Source organism: Prionailurus bengalensis, chromosome X, assembly GCF_016509475.1.
Source record: "Prionailurus bengalensis isolate Pbe53 chromosome X, Fcat_Pben_1.1_paternal_pri, whole genome shotgun sequence".
NCBI classification, from domain to species: Eukaryota; Metazoa; Chordata; class Mammalia; order Carnivora; family Felidae; genus Prionailurus; species Prionailurus bengalensis.
Window position 1 is genome coordinate 112,109,372 of NC_057361.1, and position 23,880 is coordinate 112,133,251.

General features: G+C 41.3%; 1 protein-coding gene and 1 pseudogene across 4 annotated transcripts in view; one reads left to right on the forward strand and one right to left on the reverse strand.

The window, feature by feature from the left end:
• Positions 1-1,921: 1,921 nt before the first annotated feature.
• The window catches only part of LOC122477833 (P2R1A-PPP2R2A-interacting phosphatase regulator 1-like), a 102,400-nt gene continuing 80,441 nt past the window's right edge, over positions 1,922-23,880 (forward strand). For all 4 annotated transcript variants that reach the window (XR_006295769.1, XM_043571251.1, XM_043571253.1 and 1 more), the window contains exons 1-5: positions 1,922-1,998; positions 2,303-2,489; positions 8,413-8,491; positions 10,587-10,673; positions 23,292-23,360. Coding sequence is in view for 3 of the 4 variants with exons in the window: in XM_043571251.1 (XP_043427186.1) it covers positions 2,383-2,489; positions 8,413-8,491; positions 10,587-10,673; positions 23,292-23,360 (342 nt within the window). In the remaining variant the exon portion in view is untranslated. The remainder of the gene's footprint in view (positions 1,999-2,302; positions 2,490-8,412; positions 8,492-10,586; positions 10,674-23,291; positions 23,361-23,880) is intronic.
• On the reverse strand, positions 17,915-21,618 carry LOC122477832 (annotated as a pseudogene).

Below are 23,880 nucleotides of genomic sequence, written 5' to 3' on the forward strand. Positions count from 1 at the left end.
CACCCTGACTTACTCAGCTTTAACTACCATCTTTCGTAAATTTTCCAGGTACCCTGGGAACTTTAACAGTGGCTTTCAGGAGACCTTGGTACCAGCTCAGATTCTACTGCTACCTAATTATGTGCCATTAATCTCTCTGGAATTTTATCAACTGTAAAATAGAAGTAATTTGCCTTCTTTACAAGATGGCTGTGAATGGCAGGTTATTTAAAACTGCATTTATTCATACAATAATTTAAAAAGATTTATCAAGTGTTTATGAGTACAGAAATAGTATCCAGAGAAATATCCAGACGCACCTCATCTGAACGCACCTCATAGAACGGCAGAGGACTCTTGGCTTTGCCACTTAGCAGTTGTCACTTGAGTAACCCCTCTGGGCTTCAGTTTCCTCCTTTGAAAAATGGGCATTGTGATAGTGCCTACCTCACAGAATTACTGTAAGCATTAAATGCTATCACATATTTAAAGTGCTTATGGGGCGCCTGGGTGGCTCAGTCAGTTAAGGCTCCAACTCTTGATTTTGCCCAGATCATGATCTCACGGTTCATGGGATTGAGCCCTGCGTTTATCAGCACAGAGCCTGCTTGGGATTCTCTCTCCCTCTGTCTCTGCTCCTCCCCCACATGCACATGCTTGCACTCTCTCTCTCAGAATGGATAAAAAAATTTTTTAATAAGTGCTTAGGACAGTACCTGGCATATAATTAAGTGCATAAAAAAATGGTAGCTATTGTTAACCTGTCTTACGTCAGGAGACTCCAAATCATCCTCATGTCTGGTAATATAATTAAGTTTTTCTTATTCTGTTCTCAGAATGAATGAAGAATGATTATGATCGTTCATGTCATTAACTTGTCATGAACTGTTTCAAGATAATCCCATTACATTCACCAGTAATTAGCTGAGCAGGGTTCATGATTGAACCAATTGAGACAAGTATATGAAGACATTTTTTAAACTCTGAAGTGCTATTCCATGTAGTGACTATTTTAATTAATAACTATCATTTCAGTAGTTTCGCTTGCCTTCTCTGCCAGTTCTCTATACGGTTCTTAAAAGGTATGGTTTTACAAAATTATTAGCATGGAGTTATGATTTCAGTATTCCGTGGCTCATTAAACTGGTGCTGAAAAATTCTAAAAGAGCACTTCTTAAAATGTTTGAGCCATGACAGCGTTATTAAATGGAAACACTGATTTGGATGAATATTAAATTCTGAGACACTTGTTCTGAGCAAACAAGCTTCTCTACTTTAACTCAAATCATTTTCTTAGATGTATAGCTTTGAGAAGATAAATGGTATTTAGTGTAAAAATATACACTTATGATTACGGTAAAAAACAAAAACAATGAAACCACATGGAAAACAGTGATTTGTCTGCACAGTTGATTCAATTGGATTAGCGCCCTACCAGGACACTTTGGCCCCCTCCCTGTTTTTATATTATTTTTGCTTCCCTTCCCTTATGTTCTCTTATGTTTTGCCTACCAGGACACTTTGGGAGCAGGTGGCAGGTCTTGGGTTGTTCCCCCCCCACCCCCAGACATATTGCATTATTTTAAAACTACAAATGTGTAGTGTTGGCTTTAACAGGACAGAGGTAACAAGCTTGTAGGTCTCAATTATAAGGGGATAATTGGCTAATCAAATCTGAGAAAACAATATTATATTAGACACAGCAGAAAAGACGGCGCTCCCGTACCCCTTACTCCTCCCCACCCTTTCTTTCCTAAATAGCGGTCAGCGAAACCATCCCGCGGTTCACATGCGAGCGGAGGAACAACCACGGTTAATCGCCCCTAGGAAGAGAGAAGAGAGAACCCGGCTAAGGGTAAAAAGGCGGCTCTGACTGCGCGTGCGCCCCCCCGCCCCCGCAAGGCTGGCGAAAGCGCCCTCATTAACCCTCATTGCTTGCGTAATAAGTGTGCGTCGGCGGGCCGCGCGTCCGGCGCATGTGCGGAGGGGCGGCACCCAACTGATTCTCGGAGGCGACAGGTTGTAGTTTTTGCTTGGGCCGGAAAGGGTCCCCTAGGGTTTCCTTGGCTGAGGGAAATAAGGGCGAACAATTGTGGAGGCGACTAAGATAAATTCCCCACTTTCATTATAGACTTGGAGGTGGGGTATCTTCTCAGCGTTAGGGACCCGGAGCTTGTGGGGGGTCCGAGGGTCCGAGCCAGTCTTGCCACGCTTTGTGCCCACTGGTATTAGGGATGGTAGGGCTGCAAAGGTGAGCACTCGTCTAAAGGTGGTGCTTCCTCTCTTTTTCCCCCTTTCCTCTCTCCCTGCTCTCCTCACCCAGTTGACTTGTCCTTATGTGAATGGGAGCCAGAAAACCTTGCGAAGTTCGGACCAAGCAGTAGCTTTTTCCTCGACGTGGACATGGCACAAGAGAAAATGGACCTAGACTTGGAGCTGCTGCCGAGTTCAGCCACCACAGACGACTCGCTGAAACGATCCAACAGCGCCCCTTTGATCAGTGGGCTTGGGTGAGCAGGCTTGAGATAGCAGGGGTGGGGGGGGGTGGCAGGAGTTGGGGACAGTGACTTACGATAGCATTCCCATCCCTTTCTTCATCGAGCTTCTGCAGCTATCTCCCGTGTTCCTGCTGTCTGGAGATCTCACACTCAGCCTTGGGGAGGAGTGGGTTGGGCTGGCCGGGGGGAGAGCGCACACCTACCCTGAGGTTGACACACGTGAACCTGAACGTACTCTTCTGACAGTCCACAGGGACCCAAAAGCAGCAACCTATTGGTGTGGAGCAGGACTTTTTCTAACTTCACCCCATCTCTTACCCACTCCTTTGAAGAAACTGAGTGTTCCCCACCCTTTGCCTCCAGATCTTCTGTAATGACTGTAATTTTTTGTCATTCAGCTGCTTTGTCACCTCTGACCTTCACCTCCAGCCATCATAAAAGGTTGCCAAGCAACTAAGCTTGGGCCTTTTTTTACACCTAGTTTTTATTTGAACAAAAAGTTTAGGTACCACAGAAACTTGATCTCCTAAATGTTGCATCCTCAATGGCCGGTACTGCCCCCAACTTCGTTCTTGGGGGGAGGGTGGTGAAAAACATCTTGCCTTTTTATGTACAAACCACAGCTATACATACAAAAATTTTGTGTGAATTTTTAAGAGGGAGTAATTGGAGGGAAAATGTAAAAAAAAAAGGGGGGGGCTCCTTAGAGGGGCGCCCGAGTGGCTCAGTCAGTTAAGCATCCGAATCTTTTTTTTTTTTAATTTTTTTTCAACGTTTATTTATTTTTGGGACAGAGAGAGACACAGCATGAACGGGGGAGGGGCAGAGAGAGAGGGAGACACAGATACGGAAACAGGCTCCAGGCTCTGAGCCATCAGCCCAGAGCCTGACGCGGGGCTCGAACTCCCGGACCGCAAGATCGTGACCTGGCTGAAGTCGGACGCTTAACCGACTGCGCCACCCAGGCGCCCCTAAGCATCCGAATCTTGATTTCGGTTCAGGTCGTGATCTCATGGAGCCTGCTTAAGATTCTCTCTCTCCCTTTCCCTCTGCCCCTACCCTCTCTAAAAAAAGGGGGAGGGAAGACTCCTTTGAGGACTGATAATGGAAAACATAAGATTTAGAAACACTGACTTGATGGTTAACTGTTTTTCCTGCACATATCCAATATCTGGCATGGCACAAGCTTATAATTTCTTAAAATAGGGTTTGAAAGTGAGATCTTGGATCTCACATCATAGTATCATGAAGTTTTATCAGTATTGTAAAAATGTTTGAAAAATTCATTCACTTCCTGTGTTAGTAACTTTGTTCCTCGTTTTTGCTCGCATCATACTAATTGATAGGTATAAATCACAACAGTTAGAAGTGAACTCAGAGACCAGATCTACCCTCCTTATTTAATGTATGAGGAAACCGAGGCCTATAAGTCTCTAAAATGGCGTAGTAGGGCCAGTACTAGGAACCTGTGTCTCCTGACTCCTAAGCTAGTGTTTTGTCCACTACTAATCAACTTCTAAGCTCATTAACTAACCAAATACAGCTTTCTGGTCATTTGAGGCAAAGGAGAATATACTGTTCCAAAAGGAAATGCAAACTAAGATTAATCAAAAAAATAATGCATTATCTTTTTTAATAGGCAGATAGAAAAATAAAGGGGAGGCAGCTGTTCATGTTGAGCTGAAAACGAGAACATTCTATAAATTCAGGATAGACCCTAATCCTATTGTATGAAAAAATGAATTGCTATGGACCCACTCTGCTAGAAGAAAGCACTTGAGGAGAAAGCTGGTTTTATTGGAAGCCTTTATGAAATGAAAAAACAAGTTGCAAGCAGTCCTAGAAACAAGGAGAGTGATCGCAGTTATCCCTTCATGCTTTGTTTCGTTCTGCGAAGGATTAAAAGTTTTTATTTTTATCATATCAGAGCATGCTTACAGTGTCAAATTCTGTAGCTTAAGCTCCTGATGCATGAAGCGAAATTGGTACAGAAAGGTGAGAATCAGTTTACCTATTTATCTACGAGGAGTTAAAGAAACCACAAGGTGGACCAAGTCCAGGGACTCTCATGTGTCATAAAGAAGTAACCCGAAGATGATATGTGACATGCCTGATGTCAGGGAACTTGGCCAAATGATCTCCTGAGGGAAGCTTTTGTGCTGTTATGGCCAGTTTAGAGCATGGTCAGGAAAGTGACACGGCAGGGAAAACAATTTGGAGTAGAATTACACTAGAATTCAAGTTCACCTCCATTCTATTTGGTTGTATATGTACACTGCTCACTTCCCTCGCTTTCTCACTAAATTGAGCCTCTAATACTTGTTGTCTTGCCTCTTTCACTGCTCATTAAATATTGTTGCACTTCTTTCAAGTAATTTTCCAATTTTGCTTGATGCTTCCTGTGTATGAACACAATCTCTTGCACCAGTATTCGCAGAATTTGTTCCTTAAATATTAACTCTTTAATATAAGAATTACTGTTTTTTTTTTTTCAAAAAAGTTCCTGCACTGTTTTGTGTACATCTCGTATTAATAAAAATACTGATGTCAGGGGTGCCTGGGTGGCTCAGTTGGTTGGGTGTCCGGCTTTGGCTCAGGTCATGATCTCACCGTCCATGAGTTCGAACCCAGTGTCAGGCTCTGTGCTGACAGCTCAGAGCCTGGAGCCTGCTTCCCAGTCTGTATCTCCTTCTCTCTCTGCCCCTCCCCTGCTTGCTCCCTGTCTCTCTCTGTCTCAAAAATAAATAAAAACATTAAAAAATTTTAAAAAAATCAAAAATACTGATGTCAAAACTTTTGAACCTCTTGGTTCTTTATGCCCTTTAGCCATCTACTTGTCTGACTTCACTACTGGTGTCAATAACCTTATTTAAAGGTAGTTTTTTTTTTTTTCCTTTTACTTCTCTGGCCCTTTGAGTATTAGTAAGTTCTGGGATTTCTGCCAGTGCCTTCCCCCTGTAAATACCTCTAGTCTGGCCCTGCATTTAAACTGTTTGAAAGTCAAACTACTACCTGTGGGCCAAATCCAGCCTGCCATTTGGTTTTGTAAATAAAGTTTTATTGGAACATAGCCGTGCCCATTTGCCTACTTGTTGCCCATGGCCACTTTCCTACTACAATGACAGAGTAGCTGCCACAGAGATTGTATGTCCCACAAAGCCCAAAATATTTACTGTCTGGCCCTTTGCAGAAGAAATTTGCCAACTATCTGGCTTATTAAATTCGTACAAACCTGGAAAGACAATAGTGGCTGTAGTGAATGATTGCTTTGGGGATATAACTAGCCTAAACATCTTGTAGCTTAGATATTTAGACAGAGCTGCTTATTGCTCATCTGATGTGGTGCATTGAACCTGTATCTAGTTATAGTGTCTTTACTTTAAGTTGTAGCACTTAACTCAGTTGTAGGTATCACCTAGGATTTTATGAATTCATGTTGAGTGACTCCTACCTATTGAAATCTATGCTTCCTCAATGATTTCTTTCAGTTATAGTCTTATTAAAATTGAGTGACAAAAATTTAGGGGAGAATATAATTGCCAGCCTTAAGAATTACCCTCACATACAAGAGTGCAAATATGTAACCCATTAGTGTCCCTCCAGCTTTCTTGTGACTGCTAGAATATTTTCCTGTTCTCATAGAGAAAAATGATTGGAAAAGGAAGTAAACATTAGACCCATACCACATATCCCCTCATAAAATATTGAGTTACTATCTGTTATATACAAATTACTATGCTGCAAAGATGTATTATGACTCAGTAAGCTTTTAATTTAATAGGGAAAATAAATAAAGGATTTAAATATATGATAGACTAAGATCTGTGCTTAGGGAGGGAAAGAAAGTGCTAGGGAGATGCAAAGAAGGGAGTGAGAAATGACAGTAGGATTGAGGGATGAGGAAAATGTTCTTGGAGAGGAGGCTTATGAGATGGATTCTGATGGATCGATAGGATACAGACGGGAAGGGGGAAGCCGGAGAGCTGGGACAGCATTCCAAGAATATGCTAAGCCTCAAGCCTGCTTAAGATTCTCTCTCTCTCTCTCTCTCTCTCTCTCTCTCTCTCCCTCCTTATCTCTCTCTCTCTTTCTCTCTCAGTCTTCCTTTCTCCTTCTCTCCTCTCCTCCATCCCTCTGCCCTTTGCACCTCTCCCCCACTCTCACGCAGGTTCAAAAAAAAATGTCCTCTTGTAAGTGAAGTGATGGTGTTGGTAAATGGTGGGATTTAAAAAACATTTTTTTAATGTTTATTCATTTTTGAGAGAGCATGAAGCGGGGAGGGGCAGAGAGAGAGGGAGACACGGAATCCGAAGCAGGCTCCAGGCTCCAAGCTGTCAGCACTGAGCGCAACGCGGGGCTCGAACTCATGAGCTGGGAGATCATGACCTGAACCGAAGTCAGACGCTTAACCTGCTGAGCCACCCAGGCGCCCCTGGGATTTTTTTTTTTTTTTTGATGACTTTACTTCACAACAGAAAGTTGGTAGCAACTGTACGTTTGTGCCAAGATTTTGTTTTGAAATCTTACTAGTTCATCACATCCAAAAGTCTAGAGCTAAAGTGTGGAGGGCTTTGAATGTCATAGTAATGAATGTAATTAAATTCAGCCCACGGTAATGAAGAGAATTACTGAATATTGTGAGCAGGAGAGCAAGCTGTCCTTCAGGAAGGTGACCTGGTAGTCTGTTAGGTAGATTGTGGCAGGGGCAAAACTGAGATGAAGTGACAAATGAGACTATTGCAAAGTCCGCAGGAAAGTAAAAAGGCTTTGAATTGGTTTTTGGCAGGGAGCCTAAAAAGAATAAGATGGCCCTATGAGCAGCTACAGAGGCAAAACCTGAAAGACTTGACACCTGAGTGGATATGGCAAAAATGAAGGAAATGTTACCAATGACTTTTATCCTCCTTGGGGAAACCTGGGTGGAAGGTACACGGGAACCCTCGGTAGTCTAGCAACTTATTGTGAGTCTTCAACTGCTTCAAAATAAAAAGTTTTAAAAAAAGACATAAAAGGGCACCTGGGTGGCTCAGTCGGTTGAGTGTCCGACTTCGGCTCAGGTCATGTCTCACAGTCCGGGAGTTCGGGCCCCGCGTCGGGCTCTGTGCTGACAGCTCAGAGCCTGGAGCCTGCTTCGGATTCTGTGTCTCTCTCTCTCTCTGCCCCTCCCTTGCTCATGCTCTGTCCCTCTCTGTCTCAAAAATAAATAAAAACATTTTTAAAAATTAAAAAAAAAAAGACATAAAAAGGAGAAGATGTTTTCAGGATCCCAAGCCCAAATAAGGCCGAGGCGCCATCGATGCAGAGAAAGACGAGCCCCATCTTCAGCAGGCAGCGGTTGCTTGGCTTCAGCCTGTGGTTGCCACGTGGGAACGTGGCCCGGTGTGGCCACGTCTTGCAGAGTTTTCAAGAGAAGCTAGAAATCCGGAATCTGGATTATTTGCGTGAACCCTCTTAATGTTTTGAGTGTGTGCAACTAAGTTAAAAATATTTTCATCAAACAAAAGATACCTGTGAAAATCTCAGTTCTGTCGACCTCTACCGGTTATCCCTCTTGTTCGTGTGAAAGCTTCACAGTCGAGAGGGAGTTGGTATCGCACATGGTAGCTTCAGTCATAAATTTAAGTCAGTTACAGGTTTACACAGAAAATGATGCATTTCCAAGGCCACAATAAATTATACTTATTCTTGGTAGCATGACTAGAGGTAAAGTGGCATGCTTGAAAATTTCTTCCCTTACAGGGACACTTGTTTAGGCTCAGCCAACTAAGGCTGTGCATATGCACACGTGCACACATATTGCAATTTATCCATCTGCACAACTGGCGCCCCAAAGAAGCCATTTACGTTAATGGCATTGTTTCTTAAGTATTTGGAATCTTATTTCTTTAAAAAAAAGTTTTGTAATGGATTTTAAATGTTTGCCTTTTTTTCATAGTGATAATTCACAGGTATTCCAAGCTGACACGTTAACAACTAGAAGAAATAGCACAACGCTTATGACCCAACAATGTCTGGTAAGAAAACGCTTGTAGCAGCCTCACTTGGCCAAGACTTGTGCAGTTGGTTTTAACTAGTGCTTCTCAAACTTGAGTGTGCACCTGGAAGGCTTATTAAAATAGACTACTGGCCCTCAACCCCAGAGTTTCTGATTCTGGAGATCTGGGGCGGGACCTGAGAATTTGTATTTCTAGCAAGTTCCCAATTTGAGAAACACAGCTCTAAACATCACTGAAGGAAAAATAAACACGGTGACTACAGTTATGATTGCTTTGCTGCAGCTGCAGCAGAGTTAATTTTTAAATCCCATGTGGATTTAATATTGAGATTTGTTCTTATGTATAAGACCATCTGGCTTCCAATTTTTAAAAGAATGTCCTAATTTTGAGAGGAAAATTTGCAGGCTCTCTTAAGAATAGTTTTTAGCTTTTAGTTTGACTTTTATCTCACATTTATCTTGAATTGAAGATAAAGTTTGTTTTTCATGGTGTTAAAATGTAATCTCTAAATTATTACTCTCACTTAACTAATTACCCTATAAATGTAGGTAATAGCTTGTAGATCAGTAAACCAAAATGAACAAATGATTTACTAAATGAATCTCTTTATTGATGTGAAATTCATATAATATACAGTTAACTAATTGAAAAGTATTCAATTCAGGGGCGTTTAGTGCATTTACAGTGTTGTTCAACTACCACCTCTCTCTGGTTTCAAAAAGCACACACTCTTATCTTGTTTTCCAGGTTGAAGGCTTTCAGTCTTTCATCACTGAGTATGATATTACCTATAGGTTTTGGTAAATGCCCTCTATCATGTTAGGGAGGTTCCTTTCTATTCCTACGTACTTGAGTATTTTTATCATCAAAGCATTGGATTGTTTCAAATGCTTTTCCTGCATCTATTGAAATAGTCATGTGGTTTTCCCCCCCTCTATTCTGTTAACATGATGCATTACATTGATTTTCTTTTATGGAACCACATTTGCATTCCTAGGATAAATCCCACTTGATCTTGCTGTATGATCCTTTTAATGTACTATTGGATTTGGTTTGCTATTACATTGTTGAGAATTTTTCCATTTGTATTCTTCATACGCAATGTTGGTCTGTAGTTTTCTTTTCTTGTAGTGTCTTTGCTGGCTTTGGTATCAGGGTAATGCTGATCTCATAGAATGTGTCAGGAAATGTTCCTCCTCTTCTATTTTTGGAAGAGTTTGAGTAGGATTGGTGTTGATTCTTCTTTAAATGTTTGGTAAAATTCACCAGTGAAGCTATATCTGACTTTTCTTTGTTGGGAGGGTTTTGAAACAGATTCTATCTCTGTACTTGTTTACAGATCTATTGAGGTTTCCTATTTTTTCTTGAGTTTGTTTGGTAATTTATGTGATTTTTAGGTATTTGTCCATTTCTTCTAGATTACCTAATTTGTTGACGTATAGTTGTTCATAGATTTCTCTTACGTGATTTTCTAGTGAAATGTTATAGCCTGGAACCCATTTTAAAATAATGCCTCCTGATCTTGCAACTGGGTATTTTCCTCTTTGTAGAATGGTATCCAATATTATTTCCCCCAATGCACTAATATTATACCAGGAAAAAAATAGAATTGTTCGTTAAACAAATCTTCCTGCTTTTACTCATTCATTTATTTACTCATTCATTTAACAATATTTATTGACTGCTTGCTTCTCCATCAAAGCCCTCCCTACCTATTCATTCTTCTTTTCTACTCAGCCAAGCCAACAAATATTTTTAGGAACCTCCTATGTATTAAGCCCTGATCTAGTTGCCAGAGAGATCTAACCTAGTTTGAGGGGTTGAGGGAGGAAATGACCTCTCTTAGTTGAGATCTTACTGATGTGTAGGAGTTAGCTAGCTTGGGATGTGGACTATAGGAGCAGACAGTACTCCAGGTAAAAAATGACACGTGTAAAAGCCTGGAAATGAAAAGGAGTATGGTGTGTAGAGAATTTGAAAGAAGTGCATTCTAGCTAAAGTGGAAGTAAGGATAAAGTGGGGAGAGATGACATTGATTGGACACATAGATTAGTGCACCATCTCGTAGGGCCTTCCAAGTCGTGCTAAAGATTTTTCACTTTGTCCTTCTAAGGTCAATGTGAAGCCACTGAAAAATTCTAAGTCTGGGACTGACATGACCAGATTTGCATCTTTGAAAGACTACCCTGGCTGCAAAGCGGTAAGTAGATTGGAAGCGGGCAAAAGGAAATACAGGATGATCAGATAGGAGGCAGCTGCGGTGACCCTGGCTACTGCGATGGCCATGAGCATGGAGGAGAGTAGGAGATTCGGGAGATATTTGAAAGGTAGACTCAATTGTTGATAAATTTGATGGAGGGTGGGCAACGGTGGAGGCAAGGATGACTGCTAGGCCTCTGGCTTGGGCAGTTGATGGGTCGGTGGGGCCACAGAAGAAGGGAACATTGGCAGAAGAATGGCTTTGGAGGGAAGACGAGTTTAGTGTCGGACATGTTAAATTTGAAGTTCTCTGGGATCTCTAAGTGAAGATGTTAGTTGTACTGATCTCAGTACCACTGAGTTTGAAGCTCAGTTTGAAGGAACAGTTTGAAGCCCAGGATAGAGATCTGAGCTAAAGACACATGTTTAGGCACCATCACTGGATCGTTAATGAAAGCTCTGGGAATGCATGCTATGACCTATGCAGAAAGTATAAAAGAAGAAAAGAGGCTACAGGAAACAGCTTTAAAGATCACCAGTAGTACCATGAAAAGACACGGAAAAGTATTAAGTTATATGCTATCGAGTGGCCAGAGAGCAAGTACTTAAGTAATACTTAAGTATTAAGTTATAAAGACTGAAGGATGTCCTTTGAGTTACCAAAATGGAGATTATTAATGAATTTCTTGTATTTGAAAGCAAATTCTGTGGAGAGAGGGGTGGGGTGAAATGAAGCCAGATTGGATTGGGTTGAAGAATGAGAAGAAAGGACTTACAAATGGCATCGTATATACTAGCTTGGTTATTCGGGTACACGTTACCCTTTCTATGTGCTAATTTCCTCATCTGTAAAATGGGAATGTAACCGTATCTGCCTCATAGGTTTGTTGAAATGAGTACATTAATCAGTGTAAAAATATATCCGTAAAACTGGAAGAAAAAGAGAAACTTACAGCACATAGCACAACAATGTGAATATACTTGACACCACTGAACTGGTACATTTCCACACAGTTAAGATGGTAAATTTTATGTTATGTGTATTTTAACATAGTTTAAAGGGGAAAAATGCTCACAGCATGTAAAAAAAAATCAGTGTAAAGCACTTAGCACAGCATTGACACATACTAAGTGCTCCACAAATATTATTAATTTTTTTAGTTTTATTAGTAATGGTACATATATAGAACAGACATGTACCTGGCATTTTTTAAAATGCATAATTTTCCTTTGGAATTCTAGGCTTTTAATTTGCATAATGTTCAGTTTAATATAATGTGTGTTTTAAAACAAACCATCTTATATAACAGGTTGTGTTTGGCACGACTGACGTCATTTACACTTACCTGATGACAGGAGTTTCAAGGCTTATTGGTTTCACTTGCTGTAACAGCATGATGCATGAGGTTTTATTTTGTTCAAAGTCTGCACTTCATTATTATTGTGAGACTTATGTAGGTTTATACTTGCTTTCGGGATAGATAGGCCGAATTGTCTGGGAGAATGACAGATAGTTGGGATGCTTTTGGCAGAAGTAACAAAATCCAGTTAGAAGCAGCTTAAACTCTAAGGGAATTTATTATCTCCAATAACAAGAAATCCTAAGGAAAGGAGCTTCCAGGGTTGGTTAATTCAGTGGCTCAGTGATGTCATCAGACATCCAGGTTCCTTCTGTCTTTCCACTCTGCTACCCTCAGCAGCCTCACTAAACTTTGTACCTAGTAATTAGACGTAGGGTTCAGAATCCTATGTATAGCATGAGCTTGCATGTATTTACAGATGTTGAGAAGGATATGTGTCAATCTATCAGTAGTTATTTCTGGAGCATGGAATTATAGGAAGACTTAATTTATAGCATTTCTATACTATTTGCTTTTCACAAAGCATCAGCAATACAGGTGTTTTCATTTCCTTTTTTTAAGTTTTTTGTAATGTTTATTCATTTTTGAAAGAGAGAGACAGAGCACAAGCAGGGGTGGGGCGGAGAGAGAAGGGGACACAGAATCCGAAGCAGGCTCCAGGCTCCGAGCTGTCAGCACAGAGCCCGACGCTGGGCTCGGACTCACAATCCGCGAGATCATGACCTGAGCCGAAGTCGGACGCTTAACCGACTGAGCCACCCAGGCGCCCCCAGGTGTTTTCATTTCTAGCTGATATATCACATCACAAATTAGAAACCTCATTCTTGAAAAAATACATGTATTATTGAGTGATAACATGAATCATAAGTTTAAGGGTCCTACCCTATACTGGACTGTCCTTAAAATTGGCGTGGCAAGAACCTAGAGTAGCCAAGTTCATACAGACAGAAAGTAGAATGGTGGCTGCCAGGGGCTAGGAGGAGGGTGGAATGAAAAGTATTTAGTGGGTATAGAGTTTCGCTTTTGCAAGTTGAAAAGAGTTCTGGATACTGGTTGCACAACAATATGAATGTACTTAACACTATTGAACTGTACATTTAAAAGTGGTTAAGATGAGGGGCGCCTGGGTGGCGCAGTCGGTTAAGCGTCCGACTTCAGCCAGGTCACGATCTCGCGGTCCGTGAGTTCCAGCCCCGCGTCAGGCTCTGGGCTGATGGCTCAGAGCCTGGAGCCTGTTTCCGATTCTGTGTCTCCCTCTCTCTCTGCCCCTCCCCCGTTCATGCTCTGTCTTTCTCTGTCCCCAAAATAAATAAACGTTGAAAAAAAATTTTTTTTTTTTAAAAAGTGGTTAAGATGAGAAGTTTTATGTATATTTTATCACCATTAAAATTTCTCAGGGGCACCTGAGTGGCTCAGTCGGTTAAGCACCCGACTTCGGCTCAGGTCAGGATCTCACGGTTCATGAGTTCGAGCCCCACGTCGGGCTCTGTGCTGACAGCTCAGAGCCTGGAGCCCGCTTCAGACAGGGCTGTGTCGCCCTCTGTCTGCCCCTCCGCTGCTTGCACTCTGTCTCTTGCATTGTCTCAAAAATAAATAAACATTTTTTAAAAATTTAAAAAATTTTTTTCATGTATTTCAGTGAAGGTGAAAGTGTTTTAGGAAAAATTGCAGTGGTAGAAGGTATTGAAGAACCATGGGTGCCCTTTAACATGCAGATAAAGATGTATATTTCCAAACCTTGTAAAAATCTGCTGTCTCACAATTATTTTCTGAATTAAGTGCCAATATTTTCCTCCCCACTCTCAGAAAATCACTCCACCCCACTTCTGATGATCAGAAACTTGAGGCCCTCTTTTTTTCTTTTAAAGTAGGCTCCACGCCTAGCATGGAGCCCAATCTGGGGCCCAAACTCACAACCCCAAGATCAAGTCCCGAGCTGAGATCGAGTCAGATGCTTCACCAACTGAGCCACCCAGGTGCCCCCTGAGGCCTTCTTCTGACTGTGGGGACCATGCCGTCCCCCCAAATTATCCCTTCACTGTATCTCCTAAGAACTCCAGGGTTTGCATGCCTGTTCCCCACCCTTCCACTAGGAATTCACTTCCTGGCACCCCTGTTTAATTTGGTTTAGCTACATCTCCTCATCTCTACCCCCACCTTCTCAAAACAGAGCAGGAGAAATATTTCATCTTCCTCTTGGAAATGATTGTGCTTTTCTTGAGCAGTTTGTCCATTTTAATGTCATGACTACTGATATTTGTCTGATTAGGGTTTGCTTTTCACATTGGTAACTACGAACTAAATTTAATTTATGGCCCACCCAGTAGTGAGTGTATAATACATTCCTGGCCCTGCTTTATGCTCGGTCTTGCTAGCCTGCATTCAATTCATGTTCAGAATCAGTCACTGCAGGAACTAGGCAGAGCCATTCGTAAACACAGCACACAACTCTTGTTCAGGATTTTTTAAGTGCTTTATCTCTAGTAACTACAGAAGGAAAATGGGTTAAAATTAGCAACTGTAGTCAAGTTAAAATTCTTTCCAAAGAATTTGATGTCTTCACAATATTAATTTTCTGTGGTTTCTCTTTTAAATGGAAATGAGCTTGATCTTTCTTATCGTAATTCCTTCACTGGAGGTAATGCTTGGGAATCAGCTTCACCCAGCACCCACCCCAATGCCCCTCCTCCTCCCCACCCCCATGACATCATTCCTTGGTGCTGATACTCTTGCTTCCTCCCAAGGACTTTTTCCCCCTAGAGTGTGAGAGAAAGGCACAATGAGAAATTGATGCAAAAGATACCAGTGAGGTTTATTGAGATCTCAGGAAATGCTTTATTTCTATTTTAGTACCTTGTTTCGTGTAGTAAAATTATCTAAGGTAATTCCTTTGCAAACACCACCTGTAGTACTTAACCTGCGGGAGATTCTCTTCCAAAAGCCTTTTCTCCATTTAATTTTCCATGTCATTCCTAAAAGAATCAGCCAGGTCCAGTCCACATTTTGTCCAGTGTAAGAACCTTCCTGTGGCTAATGATTCAAATCCTACCTTCCCGAGACATTCACACTACATTCCTGTTGATCTCCTCAGTTGCAGTCAGGCAGTCTTCCTGGGATTTCCTAGGTAAAGTTTTCCAATATGAAATTCTTTTTTTTTTTTTTACAAATTTTATTTTTTTAAGTTTATTTATTTATTTTGAAAGAGAGAGCAAGTGTGCACAAGCAAGCAGGGGAGGGGCAGAGAGAGAGGGAGAGAATCCCAAGCAGGCTCCGCACTGTCAGCACAGAGCCCAATGCAGGGCTTGAACTCACAAAACAGAAGATCAAGGCCTGAGCCAAAACCAAAAGTCAGACATTTAACCGACCCAGCCACCCAGGCACCCCACAATGGGAAATTCTAGGCCTTTACCTGAAACTAACCAGTTTCTTCCCAACCCTTAGATATCAATTAAAAATAATCTCTTCCGGGAAGTCTTTCATAGTTCAGAACAGTTTGCCACACCATGCAATTCTCTTATTTTGTTTTTAATAACATGTCGTCATAATACAGCTCAAGTACCGTAATTTCTTTATATAGAGCATATGTATATATTTATATTCAGCTTAGCATGTCTTTCCAATTAGATTATAAATCTTATAAACCTGAGTGTTTCACATTTTATATTACCTTTCTGGGCATTTGAATGATGACAATATGAGAATCAGTAGCATGAATTAAATATATTAAAATTCTGCTTGTTCAAAGTGTGTGGGGGGGGGGTGGGTGTGGGTGCGTGTGTGTATTTGATGGGGTTTTTTTTAGGGGCAAACCTATATTTTCGGTTTTGGTGCATGTCACTGTATAACAACTTCTCAGTGATCAATGCTAATAAAGGGAAGCATTGGGGGAGAATATCCAAAACTGTGGCTAAATCACAATATTTTCTGCTTGCTTTGGAGAGTCGATTATTTTCATAGTATTCTCTAAGAATGGGCATACAGTTTTTTTTAAATTAGTAATCATATCTAATGTTGAAGAGAGAGGAGGAGATTGATGTTCTCATACACTGCTAGACAGTAAATCTGTATAAGCTTTCTGGAGGGCAGTTTGGCAGTGTGTATCAACGGCCTTGTGATCCAGAAATTCCATCTCTATGAATTTCTCCTAAAGAATTCATTAAGGATATCTGCAAAGATTAGCTTAAAGGTTATTATCACAACATTATTTATAAGAGTAAGCAAAAAAATGTGGCAACAGTATGCATGTCCAACAAGAGGGAATAGGTTAAATGAATGTGCCTTCATTATCTGAGTTTGAATCCCAGTTCTAGCAATTACTAGCTGTATGAACTTGAGCAAGTTGCCTAATTTCTCTGGCCCTCACTTTTCTCATCTTCTTTAAAATTTTTTTTTAACTTGATTTATTTTGAGAGATAAATAGAGCAAGCAAGGGAGGAGCAGAGAGAGAGAGAGAGAGAGAGAGAGAGAGAGAGAGAGAGAGAGAGAATGAATCCCAAGCAGGTTCCTCACCATCAGCATGGAGCCCAACGTGGGGCTTGAATCCATGAACCATGAGATCATGACCTGAGCCCAAACCAAGAGTCGGGAGTTTAAACAACTGAGCCACCCAGGCACCCCTCACTTTTCTAATGTTTAAAATGGGGAAAATATTGGGGTGCCTGGGTGGCTTAGTTGGTTAAGCGTCTGACTTTGGCTCAGGTCATGATCTGCCAGCTCGTGAGCTTGAGCCCCGCATCAGGCTCTGTGCTGACAGCTCAGAGCCTGGAGCCTGCTTCGGATTCTGTGTCTCCTTCTCTCTCTCTGCCCCTCCCCGACTTGTGCTCTGTCTCTCTGTCTCAAAAAATAAATACACATTAAATTTTTTTTTTTTAATTTTTTTTTTCAACGTTTATTTATTTTTGGGACAGAGAGAGACAGAGCATGAACGGAGGAGGGGCAGAGAGAGAGGGAGACACAGAATCGGAAACAGGCTCCAGGCTCTGAGCCATCAGCCCAGAGCCCGACGCAGGGCTCGAACTCACGGACCGCGAGATCGTGACCTGGCTGAAGTCGGACGCTTAACCGACTGAGCCACCCAGGCGCCCCACATTAAAATTTTTAAAAATAAAACGGGGACAATAATAATGTCTATGTGAGGGGTTGTTGTGAGAATTGAGTGAAATAAGACATGCCTGGCATATAATGGGTGCTTCCTATTATGGTACATTCATATAATATTCAGCCTTTAAAAATGGTATTGCAGGGGTCGCCTGGGTGGCTCAGTCAGTTAAGCATCCAACTCTTGATTTGGGCTCAGGTCATGATCTCATGGTTCATGAGTTCAAGCCCTGCGTTGGGCTCCTCACTAACAACACAGAGCCTGCTTGGGATTCTCTCTCTCCCTCGCTCTCCATCTCTCAAAAAATAAATAGACTTTGAAAAATAAAAAAATAAAAACGGGGTTGCTGGTAGGGTGCCTGGCTGGCTCAGTCAATAGATCATGTGACTCTTGATCTCTGGGTCATAAGTTCAAGCCCCACATTGGGTGTGGAACCTACTTAAAAATTAAAAAAAATAAAAATAAAAATGGTATTGCAGGTGAATTTTAACATGGAAAGATATGTGGAATATATTAGGTTATTTTTATTTCGACAGTAAAAATGCAGTTTATTCACCTGTTTATAAGACAGTATATAAGAGGCAAAGTGTTTCACATCATAGATTTCACTTCTAACTCCTTGAACTGTTCATTTCTTTTGCTAAAACGAGAGACTAGAGGCGCCTGGGTGGCTTAGTCAGTTAAGTGTCCAACTCTTGATTTGGGCTCGGGTTGTGATCACCTGATTCATGAGATTGAGCCCCACTTTGGGCTCTGCACTGACAGTGCTAGCTCTCTCTCTCCCAAAACAAATAAGTAAACATTTTTTTATAAAAATACAATAAAAGGAGAGACTAATGGGGAAATGCCAGGCAATGCTTAGGCAACTAAAATAAGGTCGGGGTGGGGAGGCAGTGCTAAGGTCATCCTCATAGGTGTGGGCACAAAGGGGCTTTTAGTCGCAAGCTGATTTTCTAGAACTGGTACTGGAAGCACAGGAGCACCACTTCTGGATGTTCATACTTCAGCTCCACCACACAGGCACAGCAGCACCTTCTGGTAGCTGTCCTTGCTGTCTCCCTGGATGTGGTAGCGCAGGGACATGCCATGCTTTCTCTTGAATTCAGACGTAATTTTTAACATGTCCCCTTGCTTCACTTGTGGACACCCATGATTCTAATCAGGGCCTTATCATGAACTCTCTTGCCCTTTAGGAAATCACACAATTAGTCATCAAAATAGGGGGCTTGTTCTGAATACATTGGACCAGGTTCAGAAAAGCATTTTCCAGGTCTCCTTTGACCTACTCCTTGATCATAAGGGCTGTAGCTCTTGTACCTTTCAAATTCTTTCTGGAGGTGACACACACTTGCTTGGTCATGGTTCTGATCCCCTTGAGAACATCAGTTTCTTTCCTCTTTACCCCAGCATTAGAGATCATAGGCATCTAGGGTCAAACAGTTCGTAATCAATGAGCCATCCTCGGCTCTTCTACCCTTTGCAAGGGCAAACATGGGCTTGCAGAAGTCACCAGATGTGGTGGAAAGAATGTCCTTCTCCAGATCAGTCTTGTGCATTTCCTTGTAGACTGCTAATTGGCCCTTGAGCAGATGATCTCAGTGAGGGAGTCCTCATCAGTCCTCAGCACCTTCATGGGGGGAGGCATTCAGCTTGGAAGCCTCATACTGAGCAGGTGTTTTCAGTAGGCCCCAAATCACCTTCTCTAGGTGGCCAGTGGAGGCTGAGTTCAATGCTGATGCAAATTCCTTTTTGGCCCTTCTCTGGTAGGCGAAGGCAATATTCTGTCTCTCCTCATTGCTGCGGTTGGTCAATATATTGATGGCAGTGACCTCATCCACACCTTTAGTCTTGATGCCATTTCATTGTTCAAAGGATTCTGCTCAGCATCCACTTGGTGTATGTTTTGACCATCCTGTGTGCATTTGGGGACTGTAGAGGGGTCACCCTCCAAGCTGAGTTTGCGCAGAATTTCGTGAACAGTAGACATTCTGATAAGATGCTGGCCCAGGAGCTGAAAGCTGCGAGCATCCCCAGATGCAGAGCCAGAATATATTAAATTATAAAGAAAAAAAATACCCAAACCACAAAACAGTATGTGTGGTAGGATCCAGGTCTGGAAAAATAAACACTGATATATTTGCTATGGTCATGTCTGGATGGTGGGTGTTGCTAGGTTTTTTCCCATTATATTTTATACTGAGTATATCTTGTTTTATCATGAGAAAAAAGTGAGTCAGTTTCCGTTGAAAAAAAAAGATCAGGATGAATAGGTGGTGCACAGAGGGTTTTTAGGGCATTGAAATTACTCAGTCCAATACTGTAATGATGGATATGGGCCATTATATGTATGTCCAAGTCCATAGGGTGTATAACATGGAGAGTGAACCCTAATGTAAACTAGGAGCTTTGGGTGGTGGTGATATGTCAATTTAGGTTCAGCTGTTACAACAATTTACCACTTGCGTTCAGATTTTGATGGTGGGAGAAGCCATGCTTATGTGAGAGGAGAGGAAATCTCTATACCTTCCACTCCGTTTTGCTGTGAACCTAAAACTGTTTAAAAAAAATAGTCTATTACAAATAAATTAGTTAAAAGATCACATGGGGAAAACAATGAAGAATGCTGGGTAGGAAGGAATAGATACATCCGAGTCTTATAAAGCTACCATATATAATCCCAGTTGTTGTTGATATGTTATTAAACTTTGAATTCTAGAAATATTTGATGATGGTAGTGATAATGGTGGTAGTGGTAGTAATGGGCACCATTTACTGAGCACATACTATGTGCCAGGTGTTCTGTTAAGCTTATCACATGTATTATTGCCATTATCACAGTTCATACAAATAGGTGCTTGAAAGAGAAAGTCTTGTTACATTGTTCATAACACTATTCCATATAATAATAAAATGTCCAACATATCCCTTTTATGCAAGTTTCATGGAGAAAAGTTTCCTGACTTTGGCAAGAAGGGTCACCTAGTAGCCTTATTGATTTGAATTAGGAATTTTCTTGAACTGTCAACTGTGGCACATGCTTAGAACAGGCTAGTCTGAATTTCTGGCCGGTCAGCAGTCATGGGCTCTTCGATACCTCCTTCTTTATACCCATCCTCTGGATAGAGAGTGAACCAGGCTCCGGGCTGATGAATATCTGAGTGTGTCTCTTCCAAAGTTAAATAGACAATGCTGTTAGGTATCATCTGCTCGTCTGTGTATACTAAAGTAGATCATTTTGCACAGTCCAAATTTTTTGAGTGTGTCATTCAAGGCTTTCCAGCATCTTTGCCCTCTCGACCTCGGAATCTTCCATCCCTCCAGAGATACCTGGTGTTGCACTCGCACGAAACTAACAATCTTTCCTAAAACACATTTCCTAAAACATGCTGTATACTTTCCCTTTTCTATTGCTTATGCTGTCAAACTCCTTGTCCTATGAGTCCCAACTCAAATGCCACCTTGTGCCTTATCTGTCTCCTGTCTCCCACTCCCTATGCCCATTCCCTTAATCTTTGCTTTCTATTCCCACCCTGCTTTGCCTCTATCTCACACGCATTTCCTTGTCTCTCATATAATAATTTGCTTTCGTGTCTGGATTGGAAGGTGTCTGAGTGTAATAACTATGACTTATTAGTTTTTCTTGTAATCTTTCCTTCCCCTCTGAGCAGAAAAGCAGTTCCTTAAACCTAATAAGGGTCCAGTAAATATTGAAATACTTAATGGTTAGCCCTATTTGTCTGTCAGTGAATTATTATAATGAAGTAGTTGTGGCTAACTGTCAAATGTAATTTAGATATAGTGAATTTTCAGTTACTGCACATCACTTTTCTATTCTTCTCAACCTTTGCTGTTTCCTCCACCGTCCAACAGATGATTAGGAAAAAGCAAACTGGTTTTAATATTTTCTTAAGCAAAATGTAACTAGTGAGGTAATATGCTCCTTTAAAAAGTCATATGATACGTTTTTAAATGGAATAAAAATTCAGACCAGGTACTACTTCATAAAAGCATTTGTCCAACACACTCTCTTTGAGCACACATCTTCTCCCCATGTACCAACTCACTCTTCTTACTGCCTTTCCTGGCTACCCCCCACCCATAGGTCTCAGCTAGGAACGTCAAGCCGGTCTTCAGCTCTTCACTCTTTTTTCCTTTTTTTTTTAAAGAATTTATTTTTAAGTAACCTCTATTCCCAACGTGGGGCTCGAACTCAACAACCCCGAGATCAAGAGTTGCACGCTGCACCGACTGAGCCAGCCGGGTGCCCCTCTTCACTTTCTGATCGTTTCTCCAGTCTGCCGCCTCCTCTTCTCCCATCCTTTTTTATTCAGACTCTCATCTTTTACCTGGTCTTTGATCCTGCTTCTGGTCCCTTGTCCCTCCACTCTCAGTTTGTTATGTATATGCTGCTAGGGTTGCCTTTCCAAAACAGATATGATCTTGTTTAAAATACCTTTGAGGGGCACCTGGGTGGCTCAATCGGTTAAGCGTCCAACTCTTGATTTCAGCTCAAGTCATGATCTCATGGTTCATGAGATCAAGCCCCACATCGGGCTCTGCGCTGACATTATAGAGCCTGCTTGGGATATTCTCTCTCTCTCTCTCTCTCTCTCTCTCTCTCTTTCTTTCTTTCCCTCTCTCTCTTCCCCTCCCCCACCGTCGGGCACACACGTGTGTGTGCACACTCTCTCTCAGTAAATAAATAAACATTTAAAATACCTTTGAGTTTGAAGAACTCAGAAGGACCTATGCTTTAGGTTTCCTATTGGGCTCAAAGGCTAAAGACCAGAATCTACCATTTGGTTGCAGCCAAAGTTCCCCAGATTTGCTTCCTTTCATGCTCTGTCATGTACCAAACTTCAGCCACCCTGAATGTCTCTGTTCTCCAAACATGCCTCTGTCTAAGCATCTCTTCCCACTCCCTGAAATACCCTGCTTCCTCTTCTCTACTGAATCCCTGCCCTCCTCCGGGAAGCCTTCCCTAGGACCCCAGGCAGAGATATAGTCTCTGTGTTTTGATTTCTCACTTATCATGACTCGTTCTGGCACCGGCCTAGTTTTCCCTACCTACACTTTGAATTTCTCAAGGATAGGAAAATGTTTTATTTACCTTTGAGTCTTCAGGGCCTAGCACAGTGCTTTACCTCATCAAGTATTTCCAAATTCACAACTCAGTGTGCTCTTAAGATATAATGTAGAAGTAAGATATGGTAGATTCATTATCTGGCATTTTAAGGACTGACCAGGATACACGTAGAATGGATAAATGAATTCTAAAGGTAATTTGCAAGCCTCTTTTTCCCAGTTAGCTTTAAATCCCTCCATTCTTTCATGTCTCTCTTGTGTGGGTCCTCATAAGCTTTGAGATAAGGCAGAAAGGGAAAAAGTAGTCTAGACAACAGGTATCTGAACGAGCAAGAGTAAAATGTGCTGGGCTACTTGGAAGTGATTGCCTTAAGTCATTCCGTATTATGAAAGTATGTTTTTCTCAGCTGGGTTCCAAGATACTGGATAGGGTTCTTTTGTTTGTTTTTGCAAGGCAAAACTGGCAAGAAAAAATCAGGTGATTTTAAGATCTAGTGCCTTGGGAGAGCAAAGGTAGAGATAAGCAAAATGTTCTATTGATGTTCTGCTCTGTATTTCTTATGTTAACAGTTATTTTGTTCTGTTTTGATGTATATAGACTTTTGATTACTATAATTTTCAGTCAAGAGTCAGTGGGATTTTTTATTATTTCTTTAATTTTAAACTTCACGAATACTGTTGCTAGCATGGATTAGACACTCAGATACTTTAGATAATTCAACATTGACTTCATTCATGTTTAGAAATAATCAGAAGGGACGCCTGGGTGACTCAGTCAGTTAAGCATCCGACTTCAGCTCATGTCACGATCTCACAGTTCGTGGGTTTGAGTCCCACGTCGGGCTCTGTGCTGACAACTCAGAGCCTGGAGCCTGCTTCGGATTCTGTGTCTCCCTCTCTCTCTGCCCCTCCCTCGCTCACTCTTTCAAGAATAAATAAGCTTTAAAAATTTTTTTCAAAGAAATAATTAATCAGCAACATTAAAGCCAGCTTGACTTCTATTTATTTTTTATTGAAGTGTAACTAACAATGTTATGTTAGTTTTGGGTATTGACTTTTATATTTTAAATTTCAGTTTTTGCCACCTTCTTCCATTCCCATTCCTAGTCATGCTTCCTTTGGTCGCCTTCACCAAATCAAACAGGTAAGAAGACTTTCGAAACTCATAGCTGTTCAGTAAAAAAAGGAAACTTTATTTTTCTTTAGAAAAATACCTAGGGTTCAGTAATTCCAAGTGAGGTCACGTGTGATTCTGTTTTTAATTCCAGGAATGGTTCCTCTAAAACAAAAGCAACTATGGAGTCCTGTATTTCTTCGGGTTATAAACTGATAGATTCCAGAAAGACAGTGTATTCTTCTACCTTGAATCTGGCTTCTTTCAGAGCTCTCAAAGAAAAGGAATGCTATCTAGAAAAATTAATTTTTTAGGTTCATAATAACCATAGTTATCATGGTGTTTTTTAAACCGCCAGATGAAATTTTTTGACAGATGAACAGCCTTTATGCTATCGTTCTGTGCTCATTTCTTAGTGACCCGAGTTCAGGGACACATTGTACTTCACTGGCTTACGTTTTGTGCAGGCGTGTGTGTGTGTGCATGTGTGTGTTTAATAGCAAACGCCTAATACAGTTAAACCTTTTAATTATCCAAAGATTAGCCACAG